The sequence below is a fragment of the Bacidia gigantensis genome, assembly GCF_019456465.1.
Source record: "Bacidia gigantensis strain McMullin 20006 chromosome Unknown contig_255, whole genome shotgun sequence".
In the NCBI taxonomy this organism is placed as follows: domain Eukaryota; kingdom Fungi; phylum Ascomycota; class Lecanoromycetes; order Lecanorales; family Ramalinaceae; genus Bacidia; species Bacidia gigantensis.
In genome coordinates this window covers 1,955,916-1,976,770 of record NW_025408605.1, presented here as the reverse complement: position 1 = coordinate 1,976,770, position 20,855 = coordinate 1,955,916, and the positions used below count along the sequence as shown (strand labels likewise).

At 48.8% G+C, this 20,855-nt stretch overlaps 9 protein-coding genes across 9 annotated transcripts; 3 read left to right on the top strand and 6 right to left on the bottom strand.

Moving 5' to 3' along the window:
• Window positions 1–2,289: 2,289 nt before the first annotated feature.
• KY384_007359 (uncharacterized protein) lies at window positions 2,290–6,356 on the bottom strand (the record flags this gene model as incomplete). Its single annotated transcript, XM_044815850.1, has 3 exons — window positions 2,290–2,449; window positions 2,517–5,586; window positions 6,317–6,356. The coding sequence occupies 3 exons, from the start codon at window positions 6,354–6,356 to the stop codon at window positions 2,290–2,292; spliced, it is 3,270 nt and encodes a 1,089-aa protein (XP_044667724.1).
• A 415-nt stretch (window positions 6,357–6,771) lies between these two features.
• KY384_007358 (uncharacterized protein) lies at window positions 6,772–7,548 on the bottom strand (the record flags this gene model as incomplete). The annotated part of the gene is made up of 1 exon (XM_044815849.1): window positions 6,772–7,548. The coding sequence occupies one exon, from the start codon at window positions 7,546–7,548 to the stop codon at window positions 6,772–6,774; it is 777 nt and encodes a 258-aa protein (XP_044667723.1).
• Window positions 7,549–8,201: 653 nt separating this feature from the next.
• On the bottom strand, window positions 8,202–9,133 carry KY384_007357 (uncharacterized protein; the record flags this gene model as incomplete). The annotated part of the gene is made up of 2 exons (XM_044815848.1): window positions 8,202–8,283; window positions 8,334–9,133. 2 exons carry the CDS (start codon window positions 9,131–9,133, stop codon window positions 8,202–8,204), a joined length of 882 nt encoding a protein of 293 aa, XP_044667722.1.
• A 670-nt stretch (window positions 9,134–9,803) lies between these two features.
• Window positions 9,804–11,079, bottom strand: KY384_007356 (uncharacterized protein; the record flags this gene model as incomplete). Its single annotated transcript, XM_044815847.1, has 2 exons — window positions 9,804–9,815; window positions 9,850–11,079. 2 exons carry the CDS (start codon window positions 11,077–11,079, stop codon window positions 9,804–9,806), a joined length of 1,242 nt encoding a protein of 413 aa, XP_044667721.1.
• A 421-nt stretch (window positions 11,080–11,500) lies between these two features.
• KY384_007355 (uncharacterized protein) lies at window positions 11,501–12,115 on the top strand (the record flags this gene model as incomplete). Its single annotated transcript, XM_044815846.1, has 1 exon — window positions 11,501–12,115. One exon carries the CDS (start codon window positions 11,501–11,503, stop codon window positions 12,113–12,115), a length of 615 nt encoding a protein of 204 aa, XP_044667720.1.
• A 108-nt stretch (window positions 12,116–12,223) lies between these two features.
• Window positions 12,224–13,129, bottom strand: KY384_007354 (uncharacterized protein; the record flags this gene model as incomplete). Its single annotated transcript, XM_044815845.1, has 3 exons — window positions 12,224–12,292; window positions 12,350–12,988; window positions 13,040–13,129. The coding sequence occupies 3 exons, from the start codon at window positions 13,127–13,129 to the stop codon at window positions 12,224–12,226; spliced, it is 798 nt and encodes a 265-aa protein (XP_044667719.1).
• A 504-nt stretch (window positions 13,130–13,633) lies between these two features.
• Window positions 13,634–14,972, top strand: KY384_007353 (uncharacterized protein; the record flags this gene model as incomplete). The annotated part of the gene is made up of 2 exons (XM_044815844.1): window positions 13,634–13,651; window positions 13,797–14,972. The coding sequence occupies 2 exons, from the start codon at window positions 13,634–13,636 to the stop codon at window positions 14,970–14,972; spliced, it is 1,194 nt and encodes a 397-aa protein (XP_044667718.1).
• A 329-nt stretch (window positions 14,973–15,301) lies between these two features.
• Window positions 15,302–16,248, top strand: KY384_007352 (uncharacterized protein; the record flags this gene model as incomplete). The annotated part of the gene is made up of 3 exons (XM_044815843.1): window positions 15,302–15,537; window positions 15,637–15,862; window positions 15,922–16,248. The coding sequence occupies 3 exons, from the start codon at window positions 15,302–15,304 to the stop codon at window positions 16,246–16,248; spliced, it is 789 nt and encodes a 262-aa protein (XP_044667717.1).
• A 379-nt stretch (window positions 16,249–16,627) lies between these two features.
• Window positions 16,628–20,242, bottom strand: KY384_007351 (uncharacterized protein; the record flags this gene model as incomplete). Its single annotated transcript, XM_044815842.1, has 7 exons — window positions 16,628–16,705; window positions 16,759–17,159; window positions 17,225–17,543; window positions 17,596–17,696; window positions 17,797–17,949; window positions 17,997–20,060; window positions 20,107–20,242. 7 exons carry the CDS (start codon window positions 20,240–20,242, stop codon window positions 16,628–16,630), a joined length of 3,252 nt encoding a protein of 1,083 aa, XP_044667716.1.
• Between the last annotated feature and the right edge of the window lie 613 nt (window positions 20,243–20,855).

Below are 20,855 nucleotides of genomic sequence, written 5' to 3'. Positions count from 1 at the left end.
GGGACGGAGATTCTGCGTCGGGTGGTGTTCGACGAAGTAGTAGCACATGATGGTCCTCGAGCTTTGTGACAAAGTTGTTGAATTGAGACCAGACTACAATCGAGGTGTAGGTTTATCATTGTGTTTGTGAGGATTGGCCATGAGTCGGGATTCAGTATTCGTCGTATATAAGCTATTCTAGTCGACGGTATGAGAAGTGAGCCACAGTAGGACAAAAAAGCCGGACAAGCGCAGAAGATAGGGTGTGTTCTTGGATGTAGTCACTCATTGTGCCTTCTTGTCGATGATATCAAGGGCTTTCTTGACTGGCGACATGATCTGGCCTTTGGTGAGGTTCACGAGGCATTTCGAACTTGTCCTCGACCTGGGTGATATAAGTTTTCAAAAGAACGAGGAGGAGATGATCGGGCTTGAATCATGCCTGTGTCTCAAATCATCGATAGGAGCATGCCAGAGATCTTGTTCCCGTTCGCAAATCCATGGATGTCACAAAACACCACGTAGACAACTCTTCGGCTTTGCCCTGAAAATAATCATCTGCCCAGTCCCCAGGAGGCGAATAATCGTCAATTTAGAACGAATACCCGGAGAAAGATGAAGAGTCAGAATAGTATGAACATGAGCCGTCTCCTTCGCTGCTTACCCAAAAAGTGCTCTTGTCGCTGCGAGGCTTACTCTGAAAAGCACGTCATTGGCGAGACCCGTTTATGTTGAGGCGTAGTGAGCTACGCTTGTCGCATTGCGCACGCCTACGTGAAGCCTCATAGTACGTCCGAGTACCCTTTGCGTTGACTCGTAGTTGAGTAGCCTTATGTCACACAGAATCGTAGGCAGAGACGGAGTGCAGTGCCCAGATTCACAGGCTTCGTCGGAACACTATATGAATATCGAAGGTCAGTGTTGCAGAGATCCATCGGTTCAAAATTGGCCAGAACTCACGACTCAAGGGTACCGTTCTCTCATATGATGGGTCTAGAATTAAGCCCGGGGATCACTAAAGGGAAGTATATATATATACGATCGCCAGCCTCATAGCCAAGCGAAAAGGGCAAAGTTAGACCGCAAGAGATGGATGCAAGAGGAAAGAAACTCGAGGGTAGATCAACCTTTAGATACCCACCAAAATCACTCCACACAGCCAAAAACAGTCACATGAGAATGAATCTTGTGCCAGACACGGCTGTGGCGTAAAGTCACGCTTTCATTGCATGTCTTGCTTTAGTGGCTAAAGTCCGTTGTGAAGTCTGCTTTTTGGATAGGACTGGCGTGAAGTAGCCTTAATAGCAAGTCTTGATGAGAGAAAAGGCTTGGAAATAATTTTACGACATAAAATCTGCATGTGCCCGTCTGGCGCGAGGGAACAAAGGAATTTGTCTGTAGATGCATTTTGCCGCATCAATGAGGCAGGCTCGCATAGATAGCACGTAGAACCGTATGGGCAGGAGAACGACTTTGTATGAGCTTGAATACTCAGGTTACGATATGCTTTGGAAATGAGATGCATTGTGTACAATTCAAGGATCCTATCTGAAAGAGTGAAGGAGGCAGGGAAATGTGCGTGGCAAGGGAGCAAAAGCTGTGAATACAGTAAGATATACTTGCAGGTCCGTGCACCTTTACTCTCATGGTTTGAAGTATGAATTGTAGAAGAGCTGTGCATGCACCAAAAGAAGCGTCTTTTCCTACCGATGCTTGAGTGGGCAAGTAGTTGTCTTCAGGGTGATTCTAGATCGGCTGCCAAAACTGAACGTCTGCACCTTGTTATCCCACCAGATCGTAGTGGGTGCTCTTTGAGTCCGAGTATTAAATTTATAAATGTATTGATACTGTACTTGTTCGTGGTTGTGAACAGTAAGAGAACGCTAGAGCCCCTTACTACACCGCTTTGGGTTTAGCGAGCCCCCTTTTCTTATAGCCCATCGAGATGAAGGGGAACTAGTATTGATCGGTCTGCGATGTACATTTAATATGTACAGAATCCATGGGTAGTAGAACATGGTCATATTCTCGCATTAGTCCGTTGGTGGAAACACTGATGGTAGCTCATGGAGATACTCAGTGTTAGGTTCTGATTTAGTCCATTTTCTCCTGTCTTATCAAGAGACTTCTACAGCACAGATTGAGATGATGACATGTTCTCCGTAAAGGCAGTAACTCTCATTGGCATACAAAATCCTCCAAAATATATATCACTACCATCAACATAATCCGTCTTCACCTTTCAAATTCATCCGCGAGCAAAGACTCAAATCGTCTATGTCTCTTCTTTCACCTGTCAATCCCCATGATTCATACAACATTATGCAAGCTCATTATCCTCATATCTCTCGTCTCTTCCTCGAGCAAAGACCCTCTACGATCTTTGGCTCTCTCTATGTCTTCTTTCCCTTTCTTTTCCCCCATCGTCCTTATTGTCTCCCTAGTCTCCATCCCTTTGCGGATGCCTGAACTTGCAGCCTTGTGTACGACATGTTAGATCCCAACGACACACCAGCGTGCTTTTTGGATGCTCGTACTGGCATCCTTTGCTCCTCCTCGGACATAACCTGCCATACTTGCAAGGTCTCTTTCCTCCAGCTTCCGGCCCAGCTCCTCGTCCAGCTGCACCAGCTGCTGCACCAGCTCCCCGAAAAGGCTCTCCCCCAACTCCTCGTCCAACTCCAAGTTCAAGCCCTGGTCCAGCTCCTCGTCCAACCCGACCCAATGGCTGCGGTGGATTGAACGCAGCGGGTCCGGCAAAAGTACGAGGCGTCAAAAACGCTGGCGAAGGATGACGCTGCACGCAGCCCACAGATTCGCACTCGTGACCGCGTCCGCACCATGTTTTGCGCAGGATGAGGGAGTTGCGCGTTTGGAAACGGTTGTGGTGGATTTCAAAACAGCCAGGATTCTTGCAGTCCAGATCCTGGGGGCACATTATTCTTGGATCACCCGGATCCTTGGGAACGTCCTGGGGGCGCATGAGCCCGGGTGCCAAGGGTGCCTCGTCGTCGTCACCCGGCTCGCTTGATTTAGAGCTTGGTTGAGGGCTTGGTGGGGAGCTTGGTGGCTCTTGTTTTGGTGGTGTTGGAAATGAGTTGTTTCGGGGTCGTGTCGGGCGCTTATTGTCCTGATCACTTGTGTGAGAATCTGGCGAGGAGGGTTCTGAATCTCCTTTGAGCTGGTCTAGAGATGGATCTGACCTGGTCCGTGAGTGAAGGTTCGGGAGACCAATGCCCCGATTGACCGGTGCAGTCAGCCGTCGGTCTTGGAACTCCTCTCGCAGGGTATTGCGAACACGGAAGTCAGAGCGGTCTAGTGGACCTACTAAATTCTCAAGCCTCTGCATACGAGGCAAATCTTCATCAGAAGGATGATCTGTCTCTGGTTGAATAGCCCCCTGATCTCGACTTGCCGACGGTTGAGGAGGCGCCTGTGGACCAGTCGTCTGCGATTCCTGTCCTCGAGATGCCTCTTGACCAGAAAGATCCCCTGCCTCTGGCTGAATGGCTAATCCATGGTCATGGCTTGCCGACGGTTGAGGAGGCGCCTGTGAATCAGCCGTCTGCGATTTCTGTTCTCGAGATGCCTCTTGACCAGAAAGATCTTTTGCCTCTGGCTGAATAGCTAATCCATGGTCATGATTCGCTGGCGGGTGGAGAGGCGCCTTTTGAAAAGCGGTTTCTGCTGCCATCTTCTCCTCCAGCAGCCGCTTGAGACCGGGAGAATCGGCCGCTCGTAATTTCTCCTTGCCCTTAGGCGAGCCTGGTTGCACTTCCTTGAAGGAATTTTGGGTCTGCTCAGAAGCCTTTTGAGTCTGCTTAGAAGCCTGTTGAGTCTGCTCAGAAGCCTGTTCAGTTTGCTCAGAAGCTAGTTGAGTCTGCTCAGAAGTCTTTTGAGTCTGCTCTTGTGCTTGTTCAGTTTGCTCAGAAGCTAGTTGAGTCTGCTCTTGTGCTCGTGGGTTTTGTGGTTCAGCTTTGGCGGTCCTCAGTGGAGCGGCGTCAGATTTAGGATTTTTGCCGTCGCCAGTGTGGTCATTGTGCGTCTGCGCTCCTTCGATAGAGAATTCATCATCTCTTTGCATAAGGAGCTCATTCTTGAGGATTTTCCAATGCAACATGCTGATTCGACGGAGGCTCTCCTTCAATGGATCCTCTTCTTTCGTTTCTAAAGCTTCACCTGCCGCCTGTTTATCTCCTTGCGGCGGCTGAAGGGGTTGTTTTTGGACCTGCGAGGCTTGCTCTCGATTCGTCGGTGACGATTGTTCAGAATCTGAATCTGGAAATACATGGGTTTCAAAGCCCCCTCGCGTATCCACCGAGGGTTTTCCGACATTCCGATAATCAATTGGGAGGTCGCTACTCAGATATTCGCTGACGAGCTTCTTGGCTTCTGACTTGATGTCTTCATCACTGCGAGCCAGTCCACCTGGTCGCAGCACTTTGAGTCGAAAATGATCGAATTCCCCAAGCCCATCATATCTACGCTGGCCTGCAAACGTCTCACTCTCGAAAGCTTTCCGCTTGGATTCAAGGTCACCAGCTTTCTTTCCAATTGCCTTACTTCTCGAGGCTCCCGGACCAGAAAACTTATCGTCGTATTGTCCATCCTCCCACTCATCACCGGAAGTGTTTGGTCCTGGTGGAGGTGGAGGCGGAGGCGGAGGCGGAGGCGAAGGAGGTGGAGGTGGAGGTGGTGGTGGTGGAGAAGGTGGAGGTGGTGGGCCTCCTGAAGTAAGCGAAACCAGGGAGTCTCCTAGTTGCTCGACTATCCCGATCAGAGTTTCTTTTTCCTTGAAAAGGTCTTGATTTGCTGCTAAGAGCATATCAGCCGCGTTTCCAGTTGTTTTGGCAATATCATTCCGCTTGCGCACAAGACGCTGCAAGACCTGATTTTGGGTCCGTAATGGACGGCTCTGCGCTTGATCCACATTTCTGTAAACGTTCGCAAGCTTGTTCCTTCTTCTTTTCAGCTCCGGTTTCACGTAGACTCTTGGCTTGTCCTTCCGCCTCTTGTCCTCCCGCTTCTTTTCATTCGGCTTCTTGTCCTTGGGGTTTTTCCAGCGAGATATCAGCCATTTTGCGGAAATGCAAAGAAGGATAACGGTCAAGACGTGGAGGCCAAAGTACCAATCGATTTTCATTCCCCAGAACGTGAGTTCAGTACTGTGTGTTAGTACGGGAGAGTGAGTTGATGATGTGCCACTTGATTCAGGGCGATGACTACTCCTCATTCCGCCCGTGGGTCGTTTCCAACGAGCACCATGTGTACGTGCATGAATCTCCCGACGCGTCCTAGTTGGCGAGAAGGACTGGAAGACTCCCAGCTCTTCGACGGCTGGAGGAATCAAGACTGTTTTGATAAAAGTCTTCGACACGTCCAAGAGGTATGCTGGACTGGGGCAGTAGGTCCTCAGCTCTTTTCCGGCTGGAAGGATCGCCATGTTGGATGTCTGTTTGGGCATGGTGGTAACGTTCCCCAGCTCTTCTCCGGCTGCAGGGATGTTACGAGAGATGTTTTGAGAGTAAGTTCTACCTTTATGACGAGCGGCTGCGAATTTTCCACTGAACCTCGAATCTCTCCAGGCTTTGGGAACGATGTATTTGACTGATGTCGTGGTGCAGATAATAAGTGACTCGATTATAATTCCACGCAAAGGAAGTCTATCCATAACAGAGACATGATGCCGGTCTGGAGATCATCATGTGGAAATTCTGCGTGAGGGATTGTGGAAAGATGGAGAGAGTGAGAAACAATAAAGTTGCATTTCATTGTTATGGATTTCGTGACACTCTTGTTTGGTGTTTGTCACGTCAGAACAATGAAAGAGGCGTGACATGCGTGCTTTGCCGCAACACATTGTTACTCCCACTCCCCACTGGCTAAGTCAAGTGTACACATTACAAGGAGCGGGAAAATCAGAAAGCGGAAGTGTTGATATCTAGCATCTATTGGTTATTATGATTATCCATTTAGAGTGTTAATTGGACTACTGATGCATAGATTTGGACTGACACTACCACTGAAGTCAACACAATAAATCATTATCCAAGAAACCTCATGAATCAAGACACATAGAATTTTGACCTGTTAGATAGGACTGTCCACATCATTTGAGTGTAAAACTATGTCTACCTAGTCTTTCCTCATGAACACCGCGATCTTCAGGAGCTCTCATGAAAGAAGAGGTGTTGGATAGTCTGTAGGTTGAGTAGCGAGAATGAGGAAGAAGATTAGCACCACCAGAATAATATCAATTGTTATCTCTTTCACGGATTTCCTTGTCATTATAGCCTCGGACAGTGCGCCTTTGCTGGGATCGCACCATATGACTAACATTTTTCACTCTTCGCGGTACCGGACTTGATAGTAGCCATGAGGGAATAAGACTAAGCAAATCCAACAGAAAAATGGGGAATGGGAAGGATCTCAATTGATTTTGATGGGACTCCCAACGGAGCTATCCTTTTCTCTCTTTCATTATTCAGAGTGTCTAGTTCCCACGTACATACTCCCCCGTTTTACCCCAGACAACTCGAAAATTCTGAGCCTGTCTCTACCTTTTCTTGCGTCTGAGTGATTTACAGAAATTGCCTGCGTGAAAATAGAGCCGCTTCCTGTCCTAGCGAGGTCGAGTGTACCTACGAAGCACTGCCCAGGCTAGAGCGAAATAGATGAACAAGCAACATAGGCTGATCCAAAGCCATTTTGAATACCCAGCGTCGCGACGCGTCTCCTCCGTAAGTAATGTCTTGTATCTTCCCACAGTTACCTTGTGAATGTCCTCCAATTTCATGTGAACCTCACCCATGTATTTGAGGAATTGCTGTCCAACAATCTCTTGCATCTCTCTCGTAGCTCTGCATTTTCGAGTTTGAGCTCTCTTCTTTCTCTGGCTTCGATTCCACCTTCTTTGCAAGGGTCTAACCAGATCACGATCATGTCCCTGTCCATCCGGTACCTTACCTCTGTGTAGAGGGACGTAGCCGCGACCTGCCATAGAAAACATGAGATATAGCTTTTTGGCTCTGCTTCTTCATCACGTTTGGGGAAAATGACCTTCGCGCAAGGCCAGAGATACTGAATGCTCGGATCATCTTGTATGATCGTTGTTTGGCATGCGAACAAATCCTGATTCCACGAGATACCGATAGGCTCAGAAGGAAAGGTCCTGAAGACTGCAGACGAACGCAGCTTTCTAGGCAGCGCCCATATACTTTCCTTATATGCTTCAAGCGAGTCCATATGCCATAGACTCTCGCGTATATTGTCTTTCTGCTCCATACTCATCATCCATGGTGGCAAAACAACCGCATGAAAATAAGTCAAATTCAGCATATCATCTAGAGGCTTCTGCACGATGTCCTTCCATTGTTTGCTTGCGCATAGAAGATTGTAGATTGTTTGAATTCGGTCTTCAGGTTCGAATGTCTGTACTTCTTGTACAATATCAAGCAGGATCTTTGTCGGCAGTGGCTTGATTGCGGAGGCAGCTTGATTGGATTCTACTTCAGTAGAGTGCTGTTCGTCCAAAATTTGAGGATCTAGGTTCGACTGATAGTTCGGCATTTTTACTTCGATCGGAGGATGCTAGTTTGTAGGTTGGATGTTCGAAAACTGCGGGATACTCCTTATATGCGGATGTGTTGGACTCGTGTGTCGAGCAGACAGTTACAGGCAAGCCTTACGTCACCACAGCTTGACACGTTGCAGGATCAAAACAATGACAATCTAGTTGACAACGGATTAAGGTGGGAACAAGCTGTAAAGACTCTGTCAGCCAACGGTGTCAGCCTTGAATTAGGACAATGAGACTGAAGGAGAAGAAGCGTGAAGAGGCGGCCTGAATACAGCATCTACCATAGGAAGGTAGAGATCTCTCCAAAATACTGCATCAAATTTATTGTTGGCCTTTCCATTCTTCTTGCCCTTTCATCTTTTGACGCAGGGCTTCTATCACCCATATGAACACCAACGCGCAGACGAGTGTCTGGTGAACGTAGGCTTGCAAGACAGAAAATCTTCTTCTTGATTTGATTGCCAGAAAATAGACATCTAATGCCGATTCGGTCTCCATGATGCATCCCAGCGTCTTTGTCGCCGTGGCCTTGTTTTGTACGCGAATCCCGTTTACATTTTTGCGCGAGAACATGTCACACCATGAACACTATTCAAAATTCCAACTTTCTGGTTATTTGAGCGCAAATGCTTCAATATCTGGATTAAAAAGGGACAGGTCTCGTCACAGCTCCATTCTGCGGTCCTGGCTGGTCTGGGTCGACTTGACTAAAGTCGCCGTTGGCGCTATCCGTTCCACTGTATTATAAAGAGGCAGTAAGTAGTCTTGTACTGACAATAAGATCGCTTGTAAGTCGTGGACTAGTAGTCTTTTGTTGTTCGGATAGAGATATGCGTCAAAGATTATGGTCATGAGGCAAAGGAGCGCCCAGATCAAAAGGTAAAGCCATAGAGGTGGCAAGCGTTGCTTGAAATTATTCCAGCTCGAGACAGAAGTCTTATACTTAATGTCTTTGCGATCATTCCACCATAATATGATCAAGTTCTCCTGCTGAAGGAATTCTACCTCCACGAAGTCGCTCATGAGGGATAGTATAACGACATAATGCTTGAGTATGTGCCTGCAAAGCTCTATCGACTGAGTGCCACGAGCTGGTCTGTGATACTGGCGGCATGAAGGGTCGTTCAGAATGATGGTTCGATAAGCCTGAATGCGCCAGTCCCAGCAAAAACCGATGGGGTGCGAAGGCACTGTAAGGAATACTGCCAGATCTCGATGTTCCCGGGGCAGCTGACGAATACTCTCCATGTACGCTTGAAAATTTTCTAATCGCCATGTTGACTCCCTCAAAGGATCGTTTGGATTGATGCTTTTCATCCAAGGTGGCAGAATCAGCTCCTTGAACCGTGGCGAGCTTAGGGTTTCTTGAGCATTCTGACGGAGTATTCTACGCCATTGAAAGTTGGTGCGATAGAGGGAGCTGAGGGTCTTGAGACGATCCCTGCTGTCCAGTCCATGAATCTCTATTAAGATATGCCACCAGAGCTCGATCGGTACCCGATCGAGTGGGAAGGGGGTGGCCTTCTTTCTCGTTACGAGTGAATTGATCTTTTCCCAAATTCGATAGAGCAACATTGTCTCGTTCCTTGCCCTAGAGCGATGTTAGTCAAGTTCTCTGCTTTAAAGTGGGGCAAGCAGGCAGAGCGTCCCAAAGAGGGTGCCCACATACTGCTTAAAGTGCCACATACAAGGCATAATTGGACTCTCGGTGCATTGAGAATGTCCAGAGATAAATGGTTATTCCCGATTGTTTGCTGAATGCGTGAGCGACGGATGTCATGCAGGTAGCTATTATGGTATTGCTGTTGCTAAAGAAGTTAGTCATGACCGACGAGACGACAGTGTTTACGACAGCAGATGTTTGCGTGATGCATATGCGTGATGGAGATAGTGAAGGGACAAAAGATGCGAAATCGAAATTTTCATGGAGGGAAATGAGGTCAAGGAAAGAACAACTAGGATTGGTTTGGAGACTATCACCGGAAAGAGTAAACAACACACTTTGCCAGTAGCTTCACTCCCACAACTCCATGACTAAGCGCCAACGTCCTCGCCGCCAGTCTCTGCCAATGACCTACTTAAAATGACAGCTCAATACCCACAGAACTTCCCCACAATTCTACAAACATCACCAAACACACTCTCACCCCTCGCACGGCCCTGAGGACTCCACTCCGCCCTCCTCACATGAATAATCGTCTCCTTCAACCCATCCAACTTCTCCACATCCCCCATCACCCCCCTCTCACCCCACTCTCTCTCTTCCCAAGGAAAGTCGGCCGTCCACAAACCACATCCTTTCTCCCTTGCCCTGCGCCTTCCGCCGCGACCGTCTCCGACCAAAACCCATAATGCGCCCCAACAAACGCATCAACCAGAGTGATATCCCTCTCCCTCAACCCCTCCTCCGCACCCTCCCCACCCTCATAGCCAAACCACCTCACCCGCCCCCAAGCCAACCACACATTCTCGGGCGGATTACTAGCTCCAAAAACCTCGCCCCCATCCGCCCTCACATTCAATTTCCCCCCATGCAAATACGGGCCCTTCTCATGCTTCCCCACCATCACCCCCACCGGACACCCTTCCACTTCACAAACCGTACTGAGATGCGGATACGGAAATATCGGCACCTTGACGTTCGCGAGACGGAGAGCGTCGCGTTCAGCGTTCGTTTTCGCGTTGGCGAGAGCGAGAAGGCGGGCCGGAGCTAGGGTGTTTGGGCTTTGTGGAGTGTGGACGGTGGGGCGGGATGTGCGTATGTTTTTGATTGGAAGGGAACTGGGGAGGGGTTTTGGCGCGATGGTCAGGGGCGCGGGATAGAAGCCTGAGTGGGCGAAATTGCGCTCCGAGGCTTTGAGGTCGGTGGGGGTGGGGATGTTGAAGGGGGAGCCGTTGAGGAGGCGCGGGGAGCGCGGGTTGTTGGTCTTGTTGGGGGAGGAGGCGACTCCTGGGCTGCTCTCGTATTCTGGGATTGTTAGTGAGAGGAGGGGAGGCGCGCGGCGGAGGGGTTGGCTCGTACGATAAGGACATGGGGCTTGGGCTGCGGTGGGAGGGAGCATGGTGTCTAGGAGGTCTTTGATTTCGACCATGCGCTCGTCGGGGAGGGTGGATTCTGAGGATTGGTCATCTTGAGTTTCGACTACGGTACTGGAGCGTTTGTCGTCTTGGGTTTCGATTGTTATGCTGGAACTTTTGTCATTTGAGTCGGGTGATGGTGCGCGGAGTGAGATTGAGGGACATTGCTCGAGAGGTGGTAATAGACTGTCTGGATTGGGGATCTGCATGCTGTCGATGGTGGCTTTTCTCGAGGCTGGAAGCTGTATGTCAGCGGGCGAAAGCATGTTGGAAAGAGAGACTACAGCGTTCGAGATATCTCCAGTTATTTGTGGGAACTCTTCAGCCGAAAGCTCTTGATCATGCTCTAGAATTGGTGAGTCAAGAGAGATTTCTTCAAAAGCAGGAGACTGTGGAACTCCCGGCTCCACACTATTTCGCCACTGATCGATCCGTCCAGACATATCAGTGGCTGCCTTTGCGATTATGGGATTGCGTTTGACTGAGTTCTGGCAAGACCGAGCGGTTGAAAGATTGCAGTACAATTGACCAGGCGATACTGAGTGATGCTGGAGCACTCGGGGTGGACTCGGCGGTATTTGATGTCAGGACAGAGAGAACAATGCTGTTTGTCTTGTTGTCCGTTAGTTTTCACAATGGCTTAATTGCTGCAACAATACTATTGTTTTAATCTCAGCTTCGTTGTTCGTCTCTCGGCACTTTGCACCTATGCTTGACAATCAGGATTGAGAATATCAAGATCTTTTTTCCACTTTACACGTTCTTGACATCCATAGGTACTAGTGACTTGGTTGCGACCTCCAGGGACAAATCATACCTTTGCAAAGCCTAAGCCAATTCCACGGATCCAGCATCGTCACAACCATGTCCTCAGCAGCTTCTGATACATCATACGCAGCATTCAAAGCGTCTCTGAATGCCCCAACATCTCGAATCTATGCTCAGGTTCCTAGCTCACAGTACTTCTCTACCGGTAATGAGTATCTCAACAGCTTGGACACGACAGATTCCTTCCATCGCGCAGTAGGAATGCGGCACTTTGCTGACTCCGACTTCTTCAACCCTGGAAGCGACCCGCGCTTTGAAGCAGAGCTACAAGCAAGCATACTTGGTCAGAATGAGGAGAAGGTAAACGAACATCTTGATCGGTCCTTAAAGAAAGTACATGTGATGGTCAAAGAGGGCAAAGAAGCAATGCGAGACGGCGGAAAAGTATTGCGACGGCGATGTCGGCGGGCCAACCTCAAAGAAGAGACATATGAGAAGACGACTGGGGAGGGAGAGACGAGGAAGATTTGCCAAGGTCAGGAACAGGCGTTCACGAGGCCTCGTAGGGAGCCCGATCCAGAGAAGAGACATTCAGCGCTAATCCGTGACATTGTAGAACTGTTGGACGCTGACGAAGTTAAGGAGGGTTTGATAACAGAGAAGATTCGCCGAAGTGTGATCGAGGCTATGGAGTCACGAATTGGAACATAGGAAGTCCTTTCAGAGGCTGTATGGGGATTGATATCAATTGTTACCGGTCAAAGACCGGCTGATCTAGGAATGAGAGTAATCTTGATGAATGCAGAGCGTATTCCACCGTCAAACCTGCGCCATCTCAAGAACTTCCCCCATACCAAATGTGACATACCATATCAGCACGTAAAGCGGCTTGTGACATTGTTAGCATATTTTTATGACAAGACCTTTGACACGTGTGAGACTCACCCAGTACGAAAAAATATACCTCCTTAAGCCTCCATTGCTCCAATTATGATGACCACTGGAACTCAATCTTTGTAATTGTGATTCATTGAAGTATGCGTCGTAAGCATGAGTGTCAACCAGTAAATTAACACCATACCAATCGTGATCAGGAGGATCAACGGAGAATGTTATGCTAGTCTCCACCAGCCCTTTAAAGTCATCACCGAAGGTGAATAACGTCATGTTGTTGATACTGTAATTACCAAAACCATTGTATTGCAAGGTCATGTTACCGTCGATCCCATGTTCCTTGTCCAGCTTCTTACCCACCAGTTGAATCGTACAAGGGTAAGCTTCAGGAACATCGGGCTTTTTTAAATGAGGAAAGCGCACGATGCAAGCCAAAGCGATGGACTTTTCATCGTATGACACCACAGATTCATTTGTAGGCTTCCAGAGACTTCTGAAATTCGGATCCACCGCATCCTCTTTCCATCGATCGCTGAGGACCCGAGGAGGGGTATCAGCAATGTCCTCAAATTCCTCGACGCTGTAGTAATCTCGGATAGTGAAGCCACTGTAGCAGAGCGCGCCGCTAGCTTGTCCAAAGCACTTATATTTCCAGAAGTTAAGGTCATCAAGATCCGGTTCGGCGTCAAACTATGAATGATCAATACACAATGACACCATGAGTTGCTAGTGAGAAGGTACCGTGTCATTATAGGATATCTTGTTCAAAGCTGCGTTCGTAAGCTGTATGACTGCTCCGAAGAGGAAAAGGGTCGTTGATGAGAAGAGCATGGTCAAGATGAATATAGGTCTTTTGTTTTCGTTGGTAATCCTGTACTTTGATACTGATCTAGAGAATGTAGTTTTGTCTTAATGATGTGGTGTGATGAAAGAGATTGAAGATGTTGCGGAATTCTCATGTTTTCATAGAGTTGAATCTCCAGGGTAACGGCAAGAGCAACTGGACTCTCGTCGACAAGGAGTAATTTTGGCAGGCACCATCGGGCACCATGACGCTCTCCACTTGAGCTTTGGAAACTCATCTTCTTTTTGCGACACGGACGTGACCTATCTTCTGTAGATGGCCGGAACACAGTCTCATACGATTTACAAAGTTGTCATGTCCAAGGGTCGACGGTATTCCTGCTGGTCTGCTTGCTTCGCATGATGGCGTCTTAAATGCTGCAAAGTGCATTGGGCTTCAGTCCAAATCTAGGACACTCGACGGTTACGGGAGGTCATTGGTGGTGACCGTCATTCGTGACCAGGAAACAATGCATTGTTATTATCATTAACATGCAAGGCTCTCCAGCGGTATTTTTATTGTCCGATCGCACATGTAAATCCATTGTTTAGCGTGACATCGAACAAGCAATGGACGTACAAAACCTCTTGTAAATCGCAATGCTTTGAATTCCACATTCTCGTCTTACCACGGATCTATTCCCAAACAGTCAAGCATGTGGACCCGTACCTTTTGTCTCCCAATTTCTCGGTAGCACCGCTGGATAACATCGATGTAGATTCCCAGCAATCCAGACCCGAGCCCAATGACATCGACGATATCCTCCAAGAAGTCAGAATGGAAAATATGAGCCTCGATCGCGCAACTTCGCCAACTTACTGGGAGACGGATTTGATCTCCGAGTATGAGGATCACCGTGCTCAACAGCCCTTATATACCGATGACGAAGCTCCCGGAACGACCCGTTACTTTCGGCTTGAGGAACCTTTCACAGATGAGCCGGACGGTGAGCCAGATTTTGGCGACAATCGAGACGACGATCTTGAAGAAGGGGAAATTCGTGAAGAGTCAGCGGCCATGCAGGATTTCCATGCTCGTTTCCCTTGGATGAGAAACGCGCCAAAAATTCCCAAGGAGCTGAAGGATTGGCCTGAGCCAGATGATCCTAAGTACACTGACCCCAATGCTCTACCTCTAGATCGCGACGCCAACGTACCACCGGCCATCGCATGGATCAACAACCTGATCTCGCTCGACGTACACGAGTTCGAAGATTGCGATGAAAAGGACAAGCAATGCCCAGTGTGTCTCGAGCCCTTCTGGGATGGTGAAAACAACGAGATTCCCCTGCAGCTACCCTGCGAGCATGTGATTGGCAGGGAATGCATTTGGCGGCTCTTCTGGCAGGTTGGTGACTCGGTACGTACCACGTGCCCTATTTGTCGGCAAGACCAGCCCATCGATCATCGTGAGCCCATTGACACTACACAGGGGCTTTCTGAGTTTTTGGAGCAGGTGAATTACGTGCTCCTGAGAATGGGCCCGCTGAGACTTGATGCGGAGAAGCGGCCCGAGTGGGAGAAGATCCGTCAGTACGTGCAGGAGCACATTGCTGAGGAGCAAACAAAGATCGAAAATGAAGCGATACTTAGGTATCATCTTGGCATTGAAATGAAGAACAACGACCTTGTCAATTTCGTCGGTCAGTGGATTCCTGATCAAGGCGAGAGGGCGGATTTGCAACAGAGGATAGCGGCGGCCATTCTGAACTGGAATGAGGCGCGAACAGTGCCGGTTCGTGCGCAAGATGCTGTGGAGGTCAATCGATTGATAGAAGGTTTACAGGAGAATGCGGATGAGGAAGCCACAGCTATGGACATAGATGGTTAGACACATAGACGCGATAGACAACGAATCTGAAAGTCCCTAGCAAACCAAATTCCTTCCGTCTTCTCTATCACCGCTAACTCCGTAGGCATGCTGACTCATCATTGATTCAAAGATATGATTGGTGACTCTCCCTCTCATAGTCACCGTATTCGCAAGCTCCCATGTACAGCATCCATAGCCTATTCAACCGTAAGCCTTAGACATGCAACCCTGACGAATGAACACCTGAGCTCGGTGCCGTCGGAGATCCTGAAAAAGTCCGACCTTCCGCTGCGCTTCCTTTTAATCCTCACCTCAACCCTTCACCAAAGACCACGACACCAGAAACCATGAAACTCATCATAGCAGGCGCCACCGGCTTCGTAGCCACAGAAGTCGTCCGCCAAAGTCTATGTGACCCTCGCATCACAAGCGTAGTCGCACTATCACGAAAGCCCATGGCACCGCCTAAAGACCTCGGCCCAGAGGGAGACGTGTCTAAATTCCACAACGTGATTATTGACGACTACGAGACGTACTCCGACGAAGCCAAAGCAGCATTCGCGGGCGCTGACGCCTGCATATGGTAACCCCCCCTCCCTCTCTTTTCCCTTTCTTCCAAGCAAAGCGAATCAGACAGCGACCGTTTCCCCTCCTTTCCCTCTCCCTACTCACTTCCCGCCAGGACCGTAAGTATCAACCCCAACAAAGTCGGCCGCACTCCAATGTCCGAAGTCACGCGCGTGTGCCACACCTGCGCAGTCGCCGGTCTCGAAGCCATGTATGCCGCCCCGCGCAGCAGCCCCGGGAACACATTCCGCTTCACGTACATGTCCGGCGTAGCGTCCGAGCGCGACGAGAAGAAGACGCCGAAGGCGCCTTGGTGGATGCGCGAGTATTGTCATATGAGGGTGAGTCCTACCCCCTGCCCCGATTCTCCATGCAGTCTGAAACGAGGGTGGTGGTGTAGGGACAAGCGGAAAATTCGGTACTTCAATTCGCCCGCACGCATGAGAATGTGGATGTGCAGATTCCGAAACCAGGCGCGATTTCGACGCAGAGTCAGAGTTATTTGAAGACGGCGGGGTTTTGGCTTATGGGGCTGGTGATTGGGCTGCCGCAGGTTAGGGTGGAGGATTGTGCAGCGGCGATTTTGGAGGAGGTGGTAGGCGGGTATGGGAAGGATACGTTGGAGAATGAGGATTTGGTGAGGATTGGGGGGTTGAGGGAGAAGGGGAAGGAGGGGAAGGAGGGGAGGGAGGGAAAAGGGCAGAAGGAAAAGGATGGAAAGGCGTGAGGGTGGTGTGAGCATGAGACGGGGGTTGGGGGGATGGAGGGGGTGTGGAATGATGAGAGAGGATGAACGGTTACGCTCCTACCCTTGCTGTAATACGTGTATGGCTATTCCTGCTATACTACTCAATTATTTCGAGTCAATCACACAAGAACGTCCTTACTCATTTGTACAGCCATGATTCGCGTGATGCAGCTGGTGTTCAGCAAAGTCTTGTTATGATATAAAATATTCAGGTGCATATTCCGATTGGAAAAGTAGAGACATGCATTCATAACCGCCTTTAGTACTGCAAGTCTCAGAAACCTAGCCTGCGTGATTTAGGCATGAATGAAAGCATATGTAACGAAGCCTTGAACAAATTCAATATAAGCGTGTGGAGCTACATCTCCGCTAGTGTCTTCGAGATCAAGTGGATGCTGTTCACAATGATAGCGTCGAGACCAGCTTGCACTTGTTTCTATGATATTTGTTAGTTGAGAGTCTAGAAGAGACTTCCGAGCACCGTAATACCTTAGCATGTTCCGGCTCGTCATTCAGTTCCCCCCAAGAAATGCATTGCAGCCCCGAGTCCTTGACATACTTCACCAAACCTGGACTCATCACAAATGGCTGCGACCGAGCAATAATGCCAGGCAGATTCCAGGCACGGGCGAAGTGGATTGCAGCTTGCAAGCTGTCCGCTCGAGCATCAGATGATGGTATGTGCCCGGCTTCTGTCAGGAAGAACACAGGGTAGACGTCTTGCTTTCTTGAGAGGAGAATGCAGATTTCGGGGCTGAAAGAGGAGAAGAATATGGTGCGATTTCCGGCAAGGCGGTCGACGACCGATAATATAGTGTCGACTACGTGGTTGACCTCGAGGGCGTAGGTGTTCATGCCCCAGTCGTGGGCTTCGAAAAGCATTGGATATTCTGTGGAGTAATTAGCCTGTACTGCCCTTTGACTCGGTTCTTGAAGCGTCATGGTGGGAACGTACTGATCTCAATATCGAAGCTCACGTCCTCAGGCAATTTCCTGAACATCTCCTCTAGGGTCATAAAAGACGATTGGATATGCTTGCTTCTGATATTGCCCTTGTAAGAGTCAAAGCCTCGGGGCTCGTTTAGTTTGAACTCGAAGGTATGCTTCATTCGTTCAATCAGGGTGTGGGCCTCTGACTGCTCATACTTGTTTAGTGAGTACGAGCGTCTTCTGGAATTTGCAGTGCTCGACTGCCCGCAGTTCTCCAGGTATCTTTTCTCAGCTAATGAAGCGATGTCGACAGGCGCCGATTGGGCTTTACTTATATGCATGAACTGCCAGATGTTAGCTTGCACAATACTTAGACTAGGTGACAGTAGAGAATACCTGCTCGAGCGTAAGAGCATGAATTGGAGCGTCAATGCCAGTCTCGCTCACGAGAAAGTCGTGATAGATGACAGGTACGTCATCTTTTGTGACTTGGACATCTATGATCATCAGCAACGTTATCTTCTCGATAGCTTATGCAAAGATACCAAACTAGGCACGTCAGCCTCTCAATGGATATGAAATTCCCAGTGTTCTTACCTCTACGTATGAGGCTCCTAAGTTTTTTGCGGACAGGAATGACTTCAATACAGTCAGCTACTACTCCACGGGGCGCTGTGAAGAAAGCCTGTACCTCAATGGTGTTCTCTCCAATCTGCAGCTGTCTACGACTAGGATCGTTCTCGCCAGTACCTAAAATTTCAGCTTCTTGTCATAGCTAGCAGATATATTCCGCCTACCCCTGTGACCAATGATTGTGGTCCGTCCACTATCTTCAAGCTTGACGGCTTGTTTTGGAGCTGAGATGGTTGGGTATAGTGGTTTCACTATGAGAACATAAAAAGTCACAGATCCAATGTACGTATGCATATCATTTTTAAGGATAGGTATCGTGAAATTTCTGACGAGACTTTCTTCTTTCTCTCCTAGCCCGCTCTTGAGACTGTCAAGAAGGGCGATGGCAACCCCTATAAGAGAGCCTCGCTGTCTTGGAATGCCCGTCGCTTCGTAGACGTTGAAAGCCAACCGTAAGGAATTGAGCTGGTCCGTCGTGAATCGCATTGGTGAGTTTGCCAGATCCTCCATGATTGGCAGAGTGATTACATGTTTGGCCGGATTTCCGTCACTGGCACAGACTTCGACCAAATAGCCTGCTTCATCTTTCGGAGTAAATGGACGTGGGTGAACCAATGGGCTTAGGTTGATAGCAGTGATAGGCTTGTCGGTGTCCAAGGCTCCTAGATTTACGAAGACTTGGGTATGTCCAGATGTTAAGTCGTCCGCTTGTTGACGTTGGGTCATTGGTCTTGCCGTTCTTTGAAAGATGGATAAATAATCGTCAAGGGATGTAGCGCTGGAGCTGAGGGTCGTCACTCCTGTCGTACTGCACATCCCTTCCACAGTTTCGATCATTTGTTCCCGTCCCTTGAAAGCAGCATGGTCTTTCGCCGTCCAGCCTTGACAGTCCCTTTTCGTAGGATCGGCTCCGGCTTGGAGCAATTGATACACAATGTCTGTATCTCCATTTCTGCAAGCCAGGATCAAAGCTGTCCAGCCATTGATGGCCTCACAGGCGTTCAAGTCCAAGTCTTGACCTTCAACCGCTTTGCCGAATAGACAGCTGACGACTGCGGACTTGCGCGACCGCGTCGCGAGGTAGAGAGTTGTTTCATTGTTGTGTGATTTGTAGTTCACGTCGGCACCAGCGAGCACTAGGAGCAGCACGACAATAGTCGAGTTGAGTTGCACAGCTATGGTTAGATATTCACCAAGCATCGCTTTCCGGGCAAACTTCTCCGGGTCATTCAGTTCTTTGAAAGAGTCGTTCAAGCTGACCAGCAACATTTGTGTTATTGGTATAGCTCCGGTAATAATCGCGAGTTTTAAAGGAGTGATACAGCCATCGTCCTCTAAGAGAGCTGCAGGGGTCTGCACATTGCAAAAGAGTATCCGAACTCGACGTAGACAGTGCCAAAGATATATGCACAAGTCATAAAGGCCATAGTGCACGGCGTAATGAAGTGGCGTACGCCCGACAGAGTCTCCAATCAGTAGCGCCATGCCAGTACTGGCCATCACGTCAATAAGATGACGAACGAGTTCTGCAGCTATATCGAGGCTGAAATCGCCCTTGCTTTCGACAGGATGAGTGCTATCGGGATCTGCTTCACTGCGAAATATGATCAAAAGTCGTGTTAAATGATCGGTCGTTGGGGTTATGAGCTCAATTAAGGATTTGAAGCAGTCCTTTGATTCCAGAGTGATTGATCTGTGCAACAAGATAGATAGTAAAATATTTGAGTTCTTGGTTGTCAATTTCACAGCCTTTGTCAAGGCTGTCACATCGTTGATGTTAATAGCTTCGAGCGCAGAGTTCAAAGCAGCATAATCTCCTCCTAGAGCAATGTACTTCCGTTGAGCTAGTGAAGTCTGGCATGCTGATGGCAAGATTGGCTGGATCAATCTGCTCTGAAAATCCTTGACACGCTTGAGAAGTTGCAACCCCTGAGTCTGAGCCGAGAAATCGAGAGACCACTCTGCGCCAGTGAACTTTGATACCTTACTCAGTATCTTCTCCTGATTGATGAAAGCAAAATATTGCAGCTGCTCAATGGCATTGTGTAGATCCGATAGTCTTGCGGTAAGATCCCAAAGCTCCAATACATCACCGGTGATGATAGGTTCTTCATTGCGAAGTCCATAATGCTCGCACAGTGACCCCAAATCCTGCCGCAGAAAGTGCAGCTTGCTACGGTAGAATTGATCAAAGCGGTCCAAGGATTCCGAGAGTGCGGCTTGGAAGTCTGGATTCGATTAGAATCATCATCATCTTCAACCTAGAGGGCTGACCTGAAAGATCTGCAATAGCTTTCTCGTCATCAACAGAAAGCTGCTGCTTGTAGAGCCTTTTCAGCCGACGATAGTCAATGTACCACGGAGCCCATTCTACAATCTGGAATTGGTGGAGGTTTTCTCCAAACTTCATATTTGCCACTAGGATAGATGGTTAAGGGATAAGGCACAAAGTGGAAGTGTCAAATTTAGATAGATTTGACTTAGCTGCTTTTTGCCACCTTGTACCACTTCACTTCTCGCTCACCTTATCCGCTACACCAATCAGATATGATGAGCAATACGCCAAATGAACTCTAAGCACCTCGAGAAAGCGACCCAAGCTCAGACCTTTCTCTAAGTAGCCGTTCTTTTATGAGACTGTCATGTCAGGCAGATCCTACTAACAGAAGACATCAATGTCCACCGCAGCTCCTAGCTCGGCCTGATGGCGTGCGACAACCACTGTTCACATTCCTTGTAGTAAGACCGCACATTGATCGCCTGAATGCGTAGAGTCTTTTTCTCAGGCTCTGGAATGCATTTCGCAAGAGCGTCAGCCCTATCTATCCTCTCATCAAACCCCCCAATCCACCGTAGCACCTACCTCAAATGCAACATCCACCCCCTGAACCATCCGTCAGAGGATGATAGACAACGACATTCTCAGGCCCCAAAAACCACTTCTCCCACGCCTCAGTAGTCTGGAGCCCCATGTATGCGAAACGCGACGTATCCCTGCCGCTGCCCCTGGGCGACCACGGATT